The sequence below is a fragment of the Clupea harengus genome, chromosome 11, assembly GCF_900700415.2.
Source record: "Clupea harengus chromosome 11, Ch_v2.0.2, whole genome shotgun sequence".
Lineage (NCBI taxonomy): Eukaryota > Metazoa > Chordata > Actinopteri > Clupeiformes > Clupeidae > Clupea > Clupea harengus.
This window is the reverse complement of record NC_045162.1, coordinates 22,685,429-22,702,775: the sequence shown is the minus strand read 5'-3', so window position 1 is coordinate 22,702,775 and position 17,347 is coordinate 22,685,429. Positions and strand designations below refer to the sequence as shown.

The 17,347-nt window shown below is 41.5% G+C and overlaps 4 protein-coding genes across 4 annotated transcripts; 2 read left to right on the top strand and 2 right to left on the bottom strand.

Annotated features, from left to right (window-relative positions):
* Positions 1-1,418: 1,418 nt before the first annotated feature.
* Positions 1,419-5,904, bottom strand: foxj2 (forkhead box J2). The gene is made up of 10 exons (XM_012833508.3): positions 5,313-5,904; positions 4,704-5,032; positions 4,007-4,081; positions 3,783-3,863; positions 3,587-3,697; positions 3,348-3,507; positions 3,111-3,239; positions 2,866-2,994; positions 2,244-2,591; positions 1,419-1,926 (listed from the first exon to the last, which is right to left on the bottom strand). Exons 2-10 carry the CDS (start codon positions 5,016-5,018, stop codon positions 1,832-1,834), a joined length of 1,443 nt encoding a protein of 480 aa, XP_012688962.2. The 5' UTR covers positions 5,019-5,032; positions 5,313-5,904; the 3' UTR covers positions 1,419-1,831.
* A 131-nt stretch (positions 5,905-6,035) lies between these two features.
* isoc2 (isochorismatase domain containing 2) lies at positions 6,036-8,094 on the bottom strand. The gene is made up of 6 exons (XM_012833501.3): positions 7,755-8,094; positions 7,429-7,553; positions 7,078-7,290; positions 6,746-6,816; positions 6,528-6,645; positions 6,036-6,197 (listed from the first exon to the last, which is right to left on the bottom strand). Coding segments are annotated over exons 1-6 (594 nt in total). The 5' UTR covers positions 7,756-8,094; the 3' UTR covers positions 6,036-6,131.
* A 125-nt stretch (positions 8,095-8,219) lies between these two features.
* atg12 (ATG12 autophagy related 12 homolog (S. cerevisiae)) lies at positions 8,220-10,554 on the top strand. The gene is made up of 4 exons (XM_012833512.3): positions 8,220-8,384; positions 8,956-9,092; positions 9,256-9,318; positions 10,203-10,554. Exons 1-4 carry the CDS (start codon positions 8,240-8,242, stop codon positions 10,260-10,262), a joined length of 405 nt encoding a protein of 134 aa, XP_012688966.1. The 5' UTR covers positions 8,220-8,239; the 3' UTR covers positions 10,263-10,554.
* Positions 10,555-11,053: 499 nt separating this feature from the next.
* Positions 11,054-17,247, top strand: si:ch211-149k23.9 (germ cell-specific gene 1-like protein). Its single transcript, XM_031576285.2, has 6 exons — positions 11,054-12,807; positions 15,535-15,726; positions 15,802-15,849; positions 15,923-16,075; positions 16,245-16,356; positions 16,556-17,247. The coding sequence occupies exons 1-6, from the start codon at positions 12,612-12,614 to the stop codon at positions 16,938-16,940; spliced, it is 1,086 nt and encodes a 361-aa protein (XP_031432145.1). The 5' UTR covers positions 11,054-12,611; the 3' UTR covers positions 16,941-17,247.
* Positions 17,248-17,347: the final 100 nt, after the last annotated feature.

The window sequence follows — 17,347 nt, the reverse complement described above, 5'->3', positions numbered from 1 at the left end:
GGTTTAATCGTGTACAATGGTGGCCATTCCAAGGGAGACAAAGCCTGAAGTTCCACTCAGCTTCACCTCAGACTCATCTGATTTATCTATTGAAGGACAGTCTGTTAAATACACTGAGTTTAAGGGGTGTCAGGGGACAAGGGGAATAGGCCCTGGGGACAAGGCTCTTTGTTTTGACCTGGGGGGGAAGGTGAGAGCACTTGTCACACCTCACTCCTTAGGTCAACCCAAAGTATATTCACCCAGGAATGTTTACATGCTAGTTAAATCCAAATAAAAGTAACAAATATAACTAGGTATAAGATACATTGAATTATTGACTATGCTATATCCTTATTAACCTTAAATCTCAAATGCCGGTCCCTTCAGTGGCAACACTAGGGGAGGGTGCCCCTTCTTACAGCCTGGTGAACAAGTAGCGGATGACTGCATGAAGACTCATGCTGTCCAGACAGTGCTGACTTGCAATTTTCAATTATCTGGAATAGAAATACCTCTAGTGATACCTAGTGATTAACTTCCAACTTTACGCGTAATCGCTCACAGAGTTGAATTGTACATGCATGTTACGACAGCAATATAACTGCAGAGTTATTTGCAAAAACATGTCTCTGTTTTCATGAATTTTCAAAATTATGTTTTTAATTGTTCTTTCCAGGTAATATCTGCAGTTGGGTTGTTTTGATGAAGTCAAAATAAATAATTTTCACTTAATTCATGAAAACGGAGACATTTTTGTAAATTAACTCTCTCTTCTACCTTAGGCCACAAACCTATCAATCACCCCTCGTATCTATATGCACATTGATCTTCCAGTTGAACATTGGAGCAGGAACACAAACTCTAATTGTTTCATCCATGTGCGTTGTCAGTTGTGATTTCTACTGCCGTATACGTCCAATGTTCTTTTGTCATTTAGGTGATAAATTCATTTTTGAATAGATTATGCTTCAAAGTGTTTTGTCAGGAGGCCATGTTTGCTATATACAGTTGAGTATCATCTCAACACATAAACTAAAAACGAAATAAACAAACCAACATATGACTTGTAAAACTGTGTAACAGGCATTGCCATCTCACATAGTTTTTCACATCTCACAAAGGTCAGGATAAGGGTATTTCAAGCACCCGATCAAGGTCCAAATTGGAGTATTATTTAATTTTTTACATGTTACATTAAAATGGCAGTCGCATTCTATGCGTGATGAAGCTAATGTCAGCAACATTGCTGTAATGGGACCTTTTGGACTTTGGCTTCAGGCCATGCATGTGAACATGTAACATAGACTGCATAATAGGCTACAAATGTGTTTTGTTAGCTCCGCCTCCTCTCCTCTCCGCTCCTCTCCTCTCCTCTAGTGCTTTAATGGTTCTTCACCTTACCCTCACTGCAGTGACGTGAAATCAGACTACAATGATGCATCAGAAAATGGTATATTTTATTAATATACTTGCATTCACAAACTTGAAAATGTTGTAAGTGTCAGGATAGTCAAAATATCATTAATCACTTCAGTAAAAATACATGTAGCCATTTTATGTTAATATGAAGTGTGCATTTTGAAAAAAAAGACAGTTGAAATGGGTAAAGATACCATATATTTTTCAGCATATTTCAGCCATTCAGCTGCTTCATCCACCTCACTCAACTGAATTCCATCAAGTATTGCCAAGCTATGTCAGTGGGTGTCAAAAACTACTGTGCATGCGCATAATTTAATCACACTGTGAGGCAGGTGAGCCATCCTCTCACTTTAACTTGGAGTGTGTTCTACACCATCAGTGTTATGTGTGTGTTGGTCTGAGCTTGCACAGTCTCTTTGTCATATCCTCACACAATCAGTGAATCCCAGTCGAAGTCATCTTGAAACTCCTCACTGTTGCTCTGCTTCATTGGGGGCCGTGTCATGGTTGGGGAATGGACAGCTGTGGGGCACAGACAAACGGAATTGGCCCTGTGTGATCATTTTTGATTTATATAGTAGCTATGCTAAGTTATCCAAGGAATGCTGTGCATTTGAACAAGTAGTAAATGGAAGATGAATTTATTTATTTGTCCTCACATTTCACTCAATGCTAGACACACAGACACAAATAATCAAATCACATGTGATATCTTGTCATCTTTCAAATCAATGACTCTGTTAATACCTTGTTAACATGGTACTTCACCAATTGTTGGTCTATATTTAACCTGTATAATCAACCTACAGGAGGGGTTTTGACACAGAAGACGTTCCTACCCTTTGGTGACATGTGCTGGTTGGGGGCTGGCTGGAGCAGACTCTGCCGCTGGAAGGCCTGGGTTTGAGTCTGGGGGGTAAGGCTCCTCCTGATGTTCTGGGAGCCGGGCCCAGTCATGGGGGGGTAGGCCAGGGGTGAGGGGTTGGTCAGACTTGCCAGTGTGGGTGGAGCGGACGGCGGGAGAGACAGAGTGGCTGGAGGAGCCAGCATGGAGGGACTACCAGAGGTGGAGTCGAACAAGCCCTTTTGAGTGAAGAAGCGGTTCAGAGAGTCACAAAGTGAAGTGAAGAGCAGCGGATCCAGGGCCCAATCACAGAGCTCAGCCTGCCTCATGCTCTCCAGAAGGTCTGAAAAAAAGAGGATTATGTGAGTTGTATGAAACCTACATGTCCCACTGAACTTGAATACTATCACTGGAATTATGGCTACAACATCATTACCTCCCTTTATAAATATGTACAGCACTATTTGAACTGACCCCACTTATACTCACACCAACTCCACAAGCACAATGTATATCTATGTATATCAGTCATAATATGCCATTATGTCATGTGCAGGAAGAGAACCTTTGTAAAGCATATTGGAATTGCAAAAAAATTTTAAAAAACGTAAACGAACCAGGGTGACTGGAGAGGTCTATGTTAGACCAGTCCAGACCATTGGCAATCCTGAAACTCTCTTTTAAAGAATCAGGGTTGTTTAACCAGTCTGATGGTACGACTGCAGGGGAGTATGGTAAAGACGAACCTTTGGGAGAATTGATGGAGGAAAAGAGAATTAAATGAAATATAGAGAAAGACATTGGTTGGCATCCTATGTTAACCATAACTTTGCTAAAAAAAAACTTTGCCATCTCTGCTCACCAGTATTTAGTGTTGGTCGCTCTAGCTCAGGGTTTGGATTCTGACAAGGTTGTGGGGAAAGTGGAGGGAGGGTTGGAGTGTGCAATGGGGCACTGTCATTATTCATCCCGAACGAAGGTGCAACATCCGCTACCATGGTGTGATGGTGAAGAAGAAAAAGATGTATTGCATAAGGAATAGCTTGCCAAATAAAACATGGACATTCGGGATAAAAACTTGTTTCCCCATCAGTCTTACATTGTGAGGCGACTCTCTCTCTCATAGTACGACAGAGGGACTGGAAAGAGGCGTACAGGTCTGGCATGTTGAGATCCGTGAAGGAGAAGCGTAGAGGGGGATCGGTCATGGAATGTCCCGGAAGAGGAGCTGATGGGGAAACCACAGGGGGTGCACGTTGCTGCAGCAACACAAATAAACACTCTGTTAGTGAAGCGGGAGACATGTGGGAGACATGTGGCTTTAAAGAGGCTGTATACCTTAAAGGGTGGTGGTGACATCACATTTTTTTGGGCAGACTGTGGGGGAACACACTCAGGCTGAACCTGAGGCTTCAATTCCTGAACCGTCGCTCTCTGAGTAACCTGGATCTTTAGGATTAGAGCCATTTGTTAATATACATTCTCAAAGTGAGAAAAATTATGTTTTAAAGTGACTGAATGAAAATAATTCTACCTCAGATTCTATGGGATATGGACGTTTAGTTCCTCTTGGCTCTTGGGTGTCAGGGGGACCATCCATTGTCCAGTAAGAACCCTTTAAAGACATTTTAGGGAGAAACTTGAAGAGGTGTTGGACATACCTCTATGCTTAGACTAAGAAACACTCTTGAATTTCCTTTCTTTAAATATCTGGAAGTGTATTAGCATGAAATGAGTAAACAAAATATGTTACATCACCTTTCCTGGATCATTCTGGGGCCGTGGGACTTTTCGGAAACACTTATTCAGGGAGAGGTTATGTCGAATTGAGTTCTGTGAGTTCAAGTATAACACTGTTAGCATAAAAGCACATGCTACTACATTAATGCATATGATAACATCGTACATCAGGTAGAGTGGCCATCAAATTAATGTATTATACAACTGAAATTAAGAAGGACATCAGGCCGAATTTACTATTCCTTTTGTAGTCTTAACATCTGTGCCTGATACTTATAGCTGCACTAGAGAATTGAACCAAACTACAAACACATGACTATCAAGAGGTAGGTACTGTTTTTAAAAGACTCCATTGTGCACACTGGGAGAGTTTCCTGGTAACAGCTAGATCTGCTCAGCAACAGCAATGTTAGTGGCTCCCCCCAAAGGATGCATTCTTCAGAGAGAAGGTAACATGGGGATAACTTGAGAGGTCTGTGTTACACCAGACATCTCCAGTCACCCTGGTGTAACCCTCTCCATGAGGTTGACTAGTATAACATTTATGTCTGAGACAGTACTGAATGTTGTTGTGTTGTTTGAAACAATACTAGGTGCACAACTGGACTGAACAACACTGAATATTGTTTCAAACAACCGCAAACTCAAGGTAAGCCTTGAGTGAGTTACATTTTTCCAATGAAATTTGGCCGAGTTGCATTTTTGCATACCCTACCTTCCAGCCTCGTCCTGCCCTGCTGTAGTAAGGGAAGGTGTCACTGATCCAAGTATAGATGTCATTCAAACTAAGTTTCCCCTCAGGGGCTGCACGGATCGCCATTGCAATGAGTGTGGCGTAGCTGTGAGGAGGCTTCCCTTTAGAGTTGGAGGGAGATGGGGACGAGGGAATACAGGGAGGAATGTCTCTCTCTCTCCCGTGGTCTCTCCTCTTCTCCTTCTCCACTCGCTGTTTGCCCGATCGCAGAGTGCTTATGCCTAGTTGAGGAAGCCAGTCTATGCTGGTTAAGCTTGAGTTCAGTTCTGAGGTCATTATTCTGCTGGACACTGTATTGGGCAGAAAACAGACTTTACAGTTGATCCACTTAGTTCTGCACAAAAATGAGACATAAAAGCATCCCATTCTCAGACTATGTTTAAACACATAATAGCTACAGGTTTATTAATAACTAAAACAGATGAGTTTCATGGCTAGTTCCTGTTATGCCGTAAAAGCAGTGCTGCATAAGAGTACCAAAACATTTCACAGCACTGAAGTATAGGACAAGTTTCCACACATTCTTTCCTAATAGCCTCAGATGTAATTAGCAGAGAAAGGTTAACTTACCTCTCCCCTGTCAACAGGCCCCAGGCTTCACACAGTGTCAATTTTTAATGCTGTCATCAGTCGTGCAAGGCTATGAGAGTCGAGTTGTGTCCTGGTGTTGTTTTGTTTGTCTGTCTTCTTCTGCTCAGCCTATGAGTAGCACTTTCATGATTTGACTCTGGACGCTAACTTTTTAGGTTGTTTTGTTTTAATATAGACGGTCAAAACGTATTGAGAAAAGCAGAAAAAAAACTTCCTTTTTCTCGCGCTGGCTTTCTCCCACCCTCCTTTTCTGTCTCCTGTGAGAGTCATATGCTCCTCCTACTGTGTGACATCATCCCCTTTTTTTCTATTTCTCTTTCGCTCCCTCCCTCTCTCTCCACCTCTATGGAATGGCAACACACCCTGCACTCAGTTCAACACTTCCTGTTCCACAGTGAGTGTTTGCTATGGATCTGGAGTCAGACACCTTAGGGAGTCGACACCAGGGGGGGTAAGCCTTATATTTTTACTTTCATAACGTCAGTATACATTTTAAAGAAGTAAGAATGCTGAAAGTTGATAATTACCTCCATCATTAGACAATTCTTTAAATGATTGATATAATTGTGTTTTAAAATGGTTTATTAGATGAATATCAGACTCTCTATACATTTTAAATCTGTATAATTCACAAATTACAAATGTAAATATGTCTGAACTTAAAAACAAACTGTTAACTAAGAACAATCACAGTCATGCAGCTCTCAACAAACAGGTTTTATTGCTGTGTCATATTGCAGAGCACACACAAAAACGATGTGGAAAGCACTTGTTGTGAAAAAGGCCTCTTCCTGCTCATCACAGGGAGCTAAATAAACCCAGCAGGCCTGTGTCAGGTGAGGGGTGGGCCAGCAGCTTTTGGATCTGTGGACAGAGGTAGAGATCATCGCTGCTGATTTGTGAGGCTTCTAGCTGCACTGCCATTATATACATTATATATATACCTTTATATAATGTCTTGCTTGACATTCCATTAGACAATTATACGTAATTTATAATTATTTATAATTTATCATTAAAGTGATTTTTAGAGTATAATTTCCAAACTAAATGGATACATATTCAACTGTATTTTGTTTTAAGTTTTCCAACTTTTTGGAAGCACGCCTATGCAGTGTTGTGATAGGAGATCACATACTTTGTGTATTTCCGGTAATACCTAATAAGTTCTATGAGTGGCACATATTTCCATACCTCTTTGAAATTGGGGTGCTTGGCATCCTGCACCAGTTGCAGCAGAAGTCCCTCAGTTGTGGTGAGGAAAGCTCCACTCTGCTTCAGACGAGACAGCGCAAACAACCGGTCTGTCTGGCTGCAAGAGACAAGTAGGCGAAATGTACACATACAGTCATTTTTTTCAAGAGATTAGACCACCAACAGGTACATGAATCTGTGTATAATGTGTTAGGTACCTTCGTGAAGAGACGGCATCTGCCACAATATGCACCTCTATGCCTCTCTCCAGGAGATCAAAGGTTGTGCACTAAAATAAAAATAGGCATGAGAAAGTTATTAAAATACTAAGTGTCTATAGTAAGATATCCTTCCTGATTCTGATTCTTCCTAATATGGTGGCTCAATGACATAACATTCCATGAGTAACAAAATGTTAGTATTATAAAAACTGCAATAAACCTTCGTAAACATCAGATTATGTGTGATTCCAAGAGTCTAAATTCCTGCTTGATATATTGCACTTGAACCATTTTCCTATAGTAAGATACAAGTCATAAGGCTACAGTACCGCAATGCATGCTTGAGCCTCAATTCCACACAAGATGGCCTTCTTCGGCTCCCCAAGTGCCTTGAGCTCACTCTGCACCTCCTCAGTCAGCATGGAAAACTTAGTTTTAGCGTAAGCCTTCAGGTCTGAAGCCCCCAGCTCTGGCACAGTTGGACCCAGCCCCTTGGGATACTGTTCTGTCACGATGGGAGGGATGCCAAGAGTCCGGCAAGCCTGTGTGACAGGACATACATAATGAGCTGAGTGCATTAATGTCTTCTTTCAAATGTGAGGACGTTGAAGTGCTCTATTGGCTTCAAAGAAATAACATGCCATACCTGCACTACCTAATAATGAAGGACTGAGCCTCACCTGAAGTACTCGAGCTGCGTTGCTCACAATGTTGGTGAACTGGAAAATTGTCGGACGGAATTTGTCCTGCATGTCACAAAGCAACAGAACAGTTCCTTGGGTCGAAAGTCTTCCAATGCTCCCCACTGCAATTGAGATTTAATAACATTTCTGAATGCAATAAAATATTCAGTTCAATCAGAGACTATGAGTCAGTCCTTGCTCATTAAGTTAAAGACTTAGCTATTGTAAAGGCTCTTGCCTTTGCATTGCCGATCACATTCAATTCATTATCTGCTTTTATATAAGCAGATTCATAATAGCTACAAACCCCACTATACACTTACTGCTGACGACAAGATGACCACAATCCAATAGTTTAGACGAGGACAAGTCACTGGTGTTGGGACTGATTAACTGGTATTTACAGAGTGGACGTTTCCGCCCCCCTTTCTTATTGGAAAGTTCTAAAATGACATTCAGTTATATTTGCAAAGACTTCCTCAAGCCAACGCTGCTTCCAGACAGGTGATTCCCAACACGATGACACGTTAGAGGTTGAAAACAAAAACTGCCTCGAGTCGTTCGACGAGATACCTGAGGACATGTGGCGTTTGTTAAGTTATCTTGTAAAATTGACACTACAGAACTACCGACCTCCAGACATAAATATAACGCAGTCGGCCGACGCATATTGAGGTGCGCGAACAACAGAGCAGTACGTATGGGCAGTACTTAGTATCTCCCAGCCAGTGAGAAAACGAGTATCAGCAGGATTGACATATAATCCAATCAACTGCATGCAACAACTGCAGGCTCATAACTTGACGTCATGACAAAGCTGCACTCCTCCAACGCAGGCACATTTGCAAAGATGTCAGATAATGCTGACTCTCCAACAGAATCACAAAAAGATGATCCGCCTACACAGCAGCCTCCGACTGAAGACTCTGGACTTGTAGATGAAAAGAAAAAGAGTAATTATGTTCACTTTACTCTTATAAATGTTTATACTTGCGCTAAAGTTTAGCTGCCAACATCAGGCTAGCTCTGATGCTAACTATCTAGTTAGCCTGCCTCCTACTTCCGTATTTCCCTTTTGACGGACACTTCTGCTAGCGTATGAATGGGTAAATAGCCACGAATTGCCCAATGGTTGTGGCAGAAATCATTTGTGGGTGGTGCTAATATGTCACATGGCTTTATTTTTGTCATAACAATTTTCAAAGTTTGTAATCGTTTATGATTACAAAAAGAGAACACCTAATGTTGTGACAGAACTACACTTTTCATTCCCGGGGAAGCTTCACGAGTCACATTCGTTAGTCGACGTGAGCTCTGGCTGTCACAGCACATATTCAGGTTTTTGGCATGAGTGGCTTATTATTATTATCATCTTGGTAATATTGCCCCGTCGTTAAAACCCAGGTATAGGTGAATTCTGCACATATGAGTGCTTTAATTGATTTCACTGGGCAGTTATCTGTTGGGGTGTGCCTCTTAACGTCGTCCACAGTATCCATAACACGAGAATGCCATTTTTTGCAGTTGATGTGTTACTAAAGGCTGTTGGAGACACTCCCATTATGAAGACCAAGAAGTGGACTGTGGAGCGTGGAAGAACAGTGCATTCTCTTTCACAGTTTATCTCACGTTTTCTAAAGCTTGAGCCTAGTGAACAACTGGTAAGATGCTTACTCGTCTATCAATTCCTACATACAGTACATATCCTAATATGCTATTACAGTATGCCTTCCCTCCATACATGTCATAGCAATGAACACATGGATTGTTGTCAATAACAAAATAAAGCTTTTATGTCTAAAGTCTGTAATGTCTCTTCCCCAGTTTATATATGTCAATCAGTCCTTTGCACCATCGCCTGACCAAGAAGTAGGTGTGCTTTTTGAGGTAAGTGGTTAATAATCAAAGCATTATTTTTGAAAGTAAAAATAGTGATAAATTAAAATAATAAAAAACCTGCTTGATATAGTTCTCAGCAACATGCAAGCTATGAACAGTGTCATTTTAGTAATAATGTGGTATGTTTTCTAGTCAGGGAAAAGTACCCACTCTGAATAAACCAATGTGTTCTTTGCTGTAGGCTTGAAATATTGATGGATGCTGTGACTATTAGGGGTGGGAATCACAGAAAATAGATACGATACAGATACGATACCATCACGATATGTTGCCCACGTTAATAATGGTGTCAGGATACAGGGATTCTCTGATGATCAATATATTGCAGGACGATCATCTACGATACATCACAATATCTGTGTAACCGAACAAGAAAAAATACTCCTAAACGGCTGGAAGCAGGAATTATGCATTTATTCACTGCATTGTGGTGTCAGTTTAGAAGAATTTGACAACTGAGATGAAACGATGCACAACTAAATTGATGAAGTCTGAACCCCGTGTCCCATTTCTGAAGTTTCCCAAGCATCCACCAATGCAGTCACATTTGCAAAGATATCAGATAATGCTCTGAGCCTTAAACAGAAACATCCAGGCATCAGCACTTATTCCAGTAAACCTCAAGAGGGGGCTGCAAGTGAAAGAGTTTGTCAGAATTTTTGTCTTTTACCTTTAATATTTAGCACACTGCATTTTGGACATGCTTGGACACAGTGTTTTTAGATGTTATTTAGAATCATTTAAGAGAAGGAGATTTATTATTCTTTTAACTAGCTGAAATTAAGGTGAATTAAATTAGGCCGTAGTGAAGTGCTAGTGCTATAAGAATTGTGATTCCTAGACCTACGTAACAAGTCCTTTATCTTTTCCAGTCTTTCGGCAGTGATGGAAAGTTGGTTCTACACTACTGTAAATCCCAAGCCTGGGGCTGATCCATGTTTTATGTCTTGTCACGCTCATACAAAACCAAACACATTTTTATCAGGTGTTAATTCTTTATGTTGTCTATATGTTTTTTTTTTTTTTTTAAATGTAAATAACAAAATGTAAATAAATAAATGAATGAATGTTTCAAACATCTCTTTCTGTGTCTCTCATCCTTTGCTCATCATGCCAGTAAATTTGGTGGGACATGGTTTTGATGCAGATAAAAAAATTAAATAAAGGAAAACTCATTTGTGGGACATAATCTTCAAAGCTCACACAATTGTTCTGTTGAAGCATTCCCTTTAGCATGGTTATCATGTTTGGATGTCATCTTTGCATTACTTAAGCTCTTTTGGAAATGATTGGATGCAACAGAGCAATATGCAGCCCCACTATAATAATGGCACTCTGGGTACAAAGCTCTATAAAGCTACACAGGCGTGTTTTAACTGTTAGTAAGAGATGGAACTTTAAAGGAAAGATTGAGGGAATTTAAGAGTTGGATGTTGAAAGAGAAAGTACAGCAACAGATGGAGGGATTATGCAAAATCTGGGTGGGTCTCTTGACCAATTCCCAAGAAGGACAGGGATGGGATGAAGGCGGAGGATTGCTCAAAAAAAAGATGAAGGAGGACCTGAATCAAGACGAGTGAGTGAGCAAGCGAAGGAGTGTGGCAGTCAGCAACAAAGGTGAAGGTCACCTTTTTGGGCAAGAAGCACAGGATTGATACAGGAGGAGGAATTTGCCAGAACATTTTGAAATGTCACAGCAGTGATTTTACATTCTAAGGAAAAGCAAGATTTTATGGTTGAGAAAATCATGCAAAAGGTAGGCAAACAGATTTAAATTTTTATATATTTTTTTCAAATTTGATCTATTATGATCTGTACATGACTGACTGTTTTTGATAGTTTAAAAAATGTATAAAGTATATGAAGTACATGATCTCAATTATGCAACACAGTTCTATGTCCCTGCAATGGCTATAATTTGCTTTGATGACAAGAAGTATATTTTGATGAAACAGTTGCAATGAGAAACAATTCATCGTTCATTTTTTATTTTTTAAATAATTTTTAAATATTGCAGTCAGAAATCAGCAGCCATACTGATGTGGCATCTTGAACATTTTCATTTAATTCATGACTGTTATCATAATCTATGTAACACTGAGACACTGTGATGACGTTTTTGTGTCCCTCAGTTTAAAATGAGAAATTTGTTCATGAATTGTTTCTACCATATTTGCAGACTTCCTTGAAGAGACATTGAAGGCATAAGCAGAACAGGGGTCTGTCCATGTCCTTTCATTGCAGTTCCCTTTCTTGCTCCCACCCTCCCAACCACACACACACACCTAGTACAAACAGATTAAAACAGATTAATATGGATTACATGTAAAGATAGATTTAAATCAGGAGATTAACCAATCATGTCATCAAAAAAAATAATCCTTTGATTTCCCCCCCCCCTCTTCTCTCATCTTTATTTTAATTCCATCAGAATCTTAAGTGGGGGACAGGAATCGTTTCTGAGTCATTAAGGTGGATAGACTCATGATTTACACATCTCTGTATGACACAGATAAACAAATAAACAAACAGGGCCTTTGGAAATAGCCTGACAGATTGACCTCGCCTGACAGTGGCTCCAATACTGTAATACCTTCTAATCAAGGAAATGAAGGAATGTCTTATGCGTGGCAGAAGTTGAAGATGGGGCATTATATCCTCAGGCACCATATGACAGAGAATAATCCACTAACCAACCACAATCACATTCAATCACACTGAAATCTGATCATTGAAAGCAGCAATATGCATTAGCACTGTACGGTGTAAATGGTTACACTGGTAGCTCAGTCTGCTTTGTTTTATTGACTTTTGAGGGCAGACATACATGGCAGGACACGGGCTCATGGCTCAGATGAACTGTCTGTCACAGAGATATATGTAATAGGATAACATAGACAGAAGTCCCATGAGGCATATGTCCTGTGGTTGCAAAGTCCTCCCTTGGCCTGACCCTCTTCAGAGATAAATCCCCCTTGTTCATTTGTGCTTCCCATCTGCCGATTTTCCTTCAGTCACTGGAGACTGGATTGTTGTGCACGAATTCCCCCTTCTCCCAACCTTTCTTCCTAGAACTGTACCACGTATTCATCACGTCCATTTCCTAATCCATCTACACTTTACACCCTCCTACCTTTTTTAAACTTTCCTCTCATTCTTGTGATTTTTGTGATTTACCCCAATGTTCTGACTTTCTCCATTCCTTCACTGTGTTGTGTATCTGCTCTCTGTTCTCTGCCTTGGCCACTTCCTGGTTCCTCCTTGTGTCCCTCACTGCTACCATGTTAGAGCACATGTCTCGCCGCTCTAGGTCCCTTCTCTCCCTGACACTGACCTCCCTGGCGCTGGCTCTGTCTGTGCTGGCCTTCTGCACATCCTACTGGTGTGAGGGAACACACAAGGTGGTCAAGCCCCTCTGCCTGTCGCCTGTCAAGATGAAGAACTGTGGGCAAAACAACAGTGAGCCCTACACTACGGGTAAAAGGCCACTGTGACTTTATTGTGTGGTGTCAGATTGAAGTTGAAATTTACTTAGCGGAGAGCAGATCCATTCGAGACCACCTGTAATATTGGGCGAAATGTAATCTCATGTAAAATGTACTACCTACGAAAAGAATGATAATTCCTTACGCTACCAAAGATGTCAACCTGCCTACTTCTGGCTAAATCAGATCATGGATCAACGAAGGGAATCCTTAATTTTGAGGAGGTGGAAACGGTACTCTGTAAGGTCATAAGGTCAATTCTGATCTAGCTGAAGAGATGACCCAGGTAGCAGCTGATCCTGGAGAGGATGTGGCCCTGATGTGGGCCAGCGTCAGCGGCAGGCGCTATGTGGGGACCAGAATGAGCAGCAGGGTTAACGTGCGTGCATGCAGAAGGCCCAGGAGAGAGCAGGGGGACTGGGGAATTAATAAAGCATGCATGATGTCTGAGTAAGAGGTCATACAGGGTAAAACACATCTGTTAGGGTTGATTAATTTCACCATGCCGAGGATTGGATTTACTTCATAATGAGGCATGTGGCCTCCTCAATAGGACTAATGAATTCTATATGTAAAGCCTTCTGTATATTACAGGGGTTTAAGGTTTTATTCTGGTTTTGATTTCTTCAGCAGATGTCCTTAAGCCTTGAAGAGATTGACAGGGCTCACAGGTCTCACATGCTTTAATCCCTTCACGCCACAGGATTTGTCAGGTTTAGGATTTCCCCCTTCAAAACACAAAGACACAGCTGGAGCACACCTGGCAGCCTTGTATAAGAGAGAGGGTACAGTCAGTGGATTTGTGTTTGGCAGTATTTTATGGGAAGTGATAGCAGACTTGATAACCTTTGCCATATTCACTGTGCTGCCTATTCCCAAACATGATTGAAGTGTAGGTATGTTTTGATGTTGCTATCAGATATGCTGTAGTGTAGATCTCTGGAAAGGTTGGAGACTGCACAGGATCTGAACTGGAGCCGAACAGGGTTCTGTAGTTGCTTTAGCTTTTTATTCAGATTTTGTCTTTGATAGATGTCAACGTCATTCAGAACCAAAACCAAGACATGAGCCCCACAAGCAGTGCTTTGCGTTTAGTTTTGGTAGAAGAATTGTGGTGGGTGAGTTGTAGTTTTGTAATTCCAATAGGCAATGTATAATTCATTGCCTTTGGGCATTTGTTCTGTGACATAGAAATAACTGCAAAAAAAATCTTGGTAGTCTGATGCTCTGGATGCAATTCTGAAAGCCAGCTGCAAGCATTGATATGCATTGATATGCATATTAATATGCAACAAATTTGGCTGTAAACAGTTGATTGAATTATCTCTTGGCATGCCAAATTATTTTCCCAAGAAGAGCATTGCCGTAACGACATGTGATATATGCCTTCAATACAAACCAAAGTAATTGCTCTCCTCTCAAGGCCCCGTCACACCATGACGTTCTGGTCAACGTTCTATGATGTTAGAGGAAACGTTGGTAATCATCCACGGTCGCTGGTATTGCGCCAGAAGAGCTTTGTGTGAAAGCTGGTGAACGCTGTAATCGTCGGTAATCGTCGGTGATCGGAGGAGAACGCTGGTCCAAAAAAAAAGTTTTGAACATGCACAAAAGTTCTCATGGAGATCAGCGTTCTTCAACGTTTAATTTAAACGCTGGAGAACTTTCGTGGAACGTTTGATTAACTTTGCACGCGTTTGGCTATGGTAGTCAGTCGTTGGTAGGGTAGACTGAGTACAGTTGATGCACCCGAAATAACTTATGTGCGCACTGCGCAGCAAAAAAATCCTGAGACGTGAATTTTAGTTTGGACATGCCTACTAACATCCTCTTTGATCCAGGGAAATTTGAGCACCTAACCCATCTCTCGTAGGAAGATATCGGCGAAAGTTTTTTCACCAAGGGAAGATCTTGATTTTATCATGTCCCTTCTACAATGAATATGTTATTAACCATACGTGATCAACAAACGCAACTTACATCATTGCAAAAGTTATTCTTTGCACTATACATCGACATATGCAATGCTATCATGTCATGCAAGGTCATTGCATAATCTAGCGAAAAGCGGAGTGGAGGGTATATATGCTTGCTTAAACCCAGCATGAAGTAGATGTACTGAACTTGAACATAGCTGAGCACTGTTATAGCTGGTGCTGTTCCATGGCAGATGGATATGATACGAAGACTCTTGTGACATGGACAATGTGTGTGGATGTGTTGATGTTTTCTAATAATAAACATTGAGAAACACAAATTCAGTGTCAAATTTAAATCATTTATTTTAATAACATAAAACCCCAGGAATAACGCCCGTTATTTCGTAAATCACAGTAATAATAACAGTACATCTTCGTCCGAAGACATTGCTAGTGAAAGAGGCTTTGTATTCTTCCTACTTTCAGCAGCATTTATCATCTTCTTACCTGCAGCAGCGCTAGTAGCAGACACGTCAGCACACGTTTGTCGCGCACCAGTGTCGCTGTTACATGCTCCTCATGCGTGAGTCCCACGCTAGTAGTCATGCGTCAGTCCTACGCTATTCTTTCGTTAAGTCACACGCCAGATGTGTCCACATCGCCCTAGAACGCTCGAAATTGAACGATTAGAAAGTTCAGAGAACGTTGACCAGAACGTCATGGTGTGACGGGGCCTTCATTCTTTGTCACGTTTCATGGCAAGGCTTGAAGGAACTTCATTTCCAGCTTGTATATTGCAGAGTCTCCAACTCCTGACCCTCGAGGCCCATCTAATCGGACATTGTCACCAAAGAGGAGGGAGGAACTGGCCAAAATACGCCAGAGGCAACTAGCCAACGCTGTTCAGTATATCTGGGAGACTGGGGAGGACAAGTACATGTTCCGCTACTTCCACACGGGATTCTGGCAGTCTTGTGAAAAACATATTGAAGGTGAGTTTACATGTCAACTGCAGATCTGTCATCTTTTTTTAATTGTGTCTGAATGTCTGGAATGTTCTTTTTTAGGTGAAAGGTGCCGCAGCTTCTTCGGGCTAACACCAGGAGAAACCCATGGTAATTGTATGTGCCGCATGTTTATATGTGTGCTTCTCATACATTTGTACTGATTCCCTCTTCTTCTTTGCAGGAGTGCTGTGGTTGTCAATGATATCTGAGTTTATGTACATCACTCTATTGGGCATGGGCTTCCTTCTGATGTGGTTGGAAGTGCTGTGTTCCCATAAAGAGATGCATGCACTCAAAATCAATGCCTTTGCTGCTGTCTGCACTGTGCTGTCTGGTGAGTTGGGCTACAATCTCTTTAAGAGAATGCACTTCTGAGGTTTCTGTTCCGTCAGTCAGAATTTTTAATGAAATTGTAATGTGTTTTTGCTTCCTCCATTTTCTTTGTTACACATACTTATACACACACACACACACACACACACAAACGCAAAACATTTTTTTAGGTTTGATGGGGATGATAGCTCACATGATGTACACAACCGTGTTCCAGCTGACTGTGATTGTGGGGCCCAAAGACTGGAGACCTCAGACATGGGACTACGGCTGGTCATTTGCGTGGGTTTTCCTGCTTATGTTCTCAATGCTGTATTCCTTCACAATGGTTATGATTTACATGTACTTTGCATTAACATCACTTGGGCTGGCGCTTGGCACAGAGTCATTTAAATTCAGAAGTGTGTAGTATGGTGTGGATCTGTGAGCAGACCTCCTCTTCCTCGTCTTTTGCTCACAGTCCTCCTCTTTCCCTCCACAGCCTTGCTTGGGTGTCCTTCAGCTGTTGCATGGGAGCGGCTGTTTTCACACTCAACTCCTACACCAAAACCATCATCGAGCTGAAGCACAGACAGAGGTTGCGGCTGGAGGAGGCCCGTGCCGCCAGCCACGCACCCTCCTACGATGAAGTGGTACCAGGGGGCGCCCTCTACTCCGTGAGCAGTTTGCTGCAGTGTCCCGATGGGATGATGGACATGATGTGGTCCACGGACGGAACCATGGGAGTGGTGGGAGAAGAGGACGGGGATGTGCCGACAATGGTCCTGGTGGGCGGGTGTGGCCCGGATGGATGTGAAGATTGCGAGAGAGAAATGGATGAAATGGAGGAGGCCATGGAGAGAGAGAGAACAGACTCACCTTGTTAGAAAAGCAGGGCAAAGAGGTATTTGGATATTTTCAGGCCCGGATGATTTAGCCATGTGCTTGGAGCTTATGTTACAAAAAACTAACTTGGAACCGATGCTAATACGTAATAACAGCTGAGTTGGTGGCTGAAGGATTCTAAATTCCGTGGATTGTTACATACATACATGAGACAGTTTTGTTACCGATGGCTGCAAATGACATGTGTAAGAAATGTAATAGAGTTCTTTACTATGAAAAAAGATAATTGATTTATCACTTGCGCACAATAAATCACAGCAAAGGTTGAAATAAAATGCTATGCAGTTATGTTTGATTGTGTTTGAGTTGACCTACAGATATGACTTATTATTACTTTAAAAGTGGTGCCTGAGACCTGGTGCTTACTTTGAAATTATTTGATTTTCAT

Coding starts and splice junctions, on each gene's coding strand:
- atg12 (XM_012833512.3), top strand. CDS start 8,240: ATGACAAAGCTGCACTCCTCCAACGCAGGCACATTTGCAAAGATGTCA. Junction 9,093..9,255: donor TTGAGCCTAGTGAACAACTG/GTAAGATGCTTA, acceptor TCTCTTCCCCAG/TTTATATATGTCAATCAGTC. Junction 9,319..10,202: donor AAGTAGGTGTGCTTTTTGAG/GTAAGTGGTTAA, acceptor TATCTTTTCCAG/TCTTTCGGCAGTGATGGAAA.
- si:ch211-149k23.9 (XM_031576285.2), top strand. CDS start 12,612: ATGTTAGAGCACATGTCTCGCCGCTCTAGGTCCCTTCTCTCCCTGACA. Junction 15,727..15,801: donor TTGTGAAAAACATATTGAAG/GTGAGTTTACAT, acceptor GTTCTTTTTTAG/GTGAAAGGTGCCGCAGCTTC. Junction 15,850..15,922: donor AACACCAGGAGAAACCCATG/GTAATTGTATGT, acceptor TCTTCTTTGCAG/GAGTGCTGTGGTTGTCAATG.
- isoc2 (XM_012833501.3), bottom strand. Junction 6,646..6,745: donor GATGCCGTCTCTTCACGAAG/GTACCTAACACA, acceptor TGTCTCTTGCAG/CCAGACAGACCGGTTGTTTG. Junction 6,198..6,527: donor AGCACCCCAATTTCAAAGAG/GTATGGAAATAT, acceptor CTCTGTCCACAG/ATCCAAAAGCTGCTGGCCCA.
- foxj2 (XM_012833508.3), bottom strand. CDS start 5,018: ATGACCTCAGAACTGAACTCAAGCTTAACCAGCATAGACTGGCTTCCT. Junction 2,592..2,865: donor AGACCTCTCCAGTCACCCTG/GTTCGTTTACGT, acceptor TCTTTTTTTCAG/ACCTTCTGGAGAGCATGAGG. Junction 1,927..2,243: donor CCAGCACATGTCACCAAAGG/GTAGGAACGTCT, acceptor TGTGCCCCACAG/CTGTCCATTCCCCAACCATG.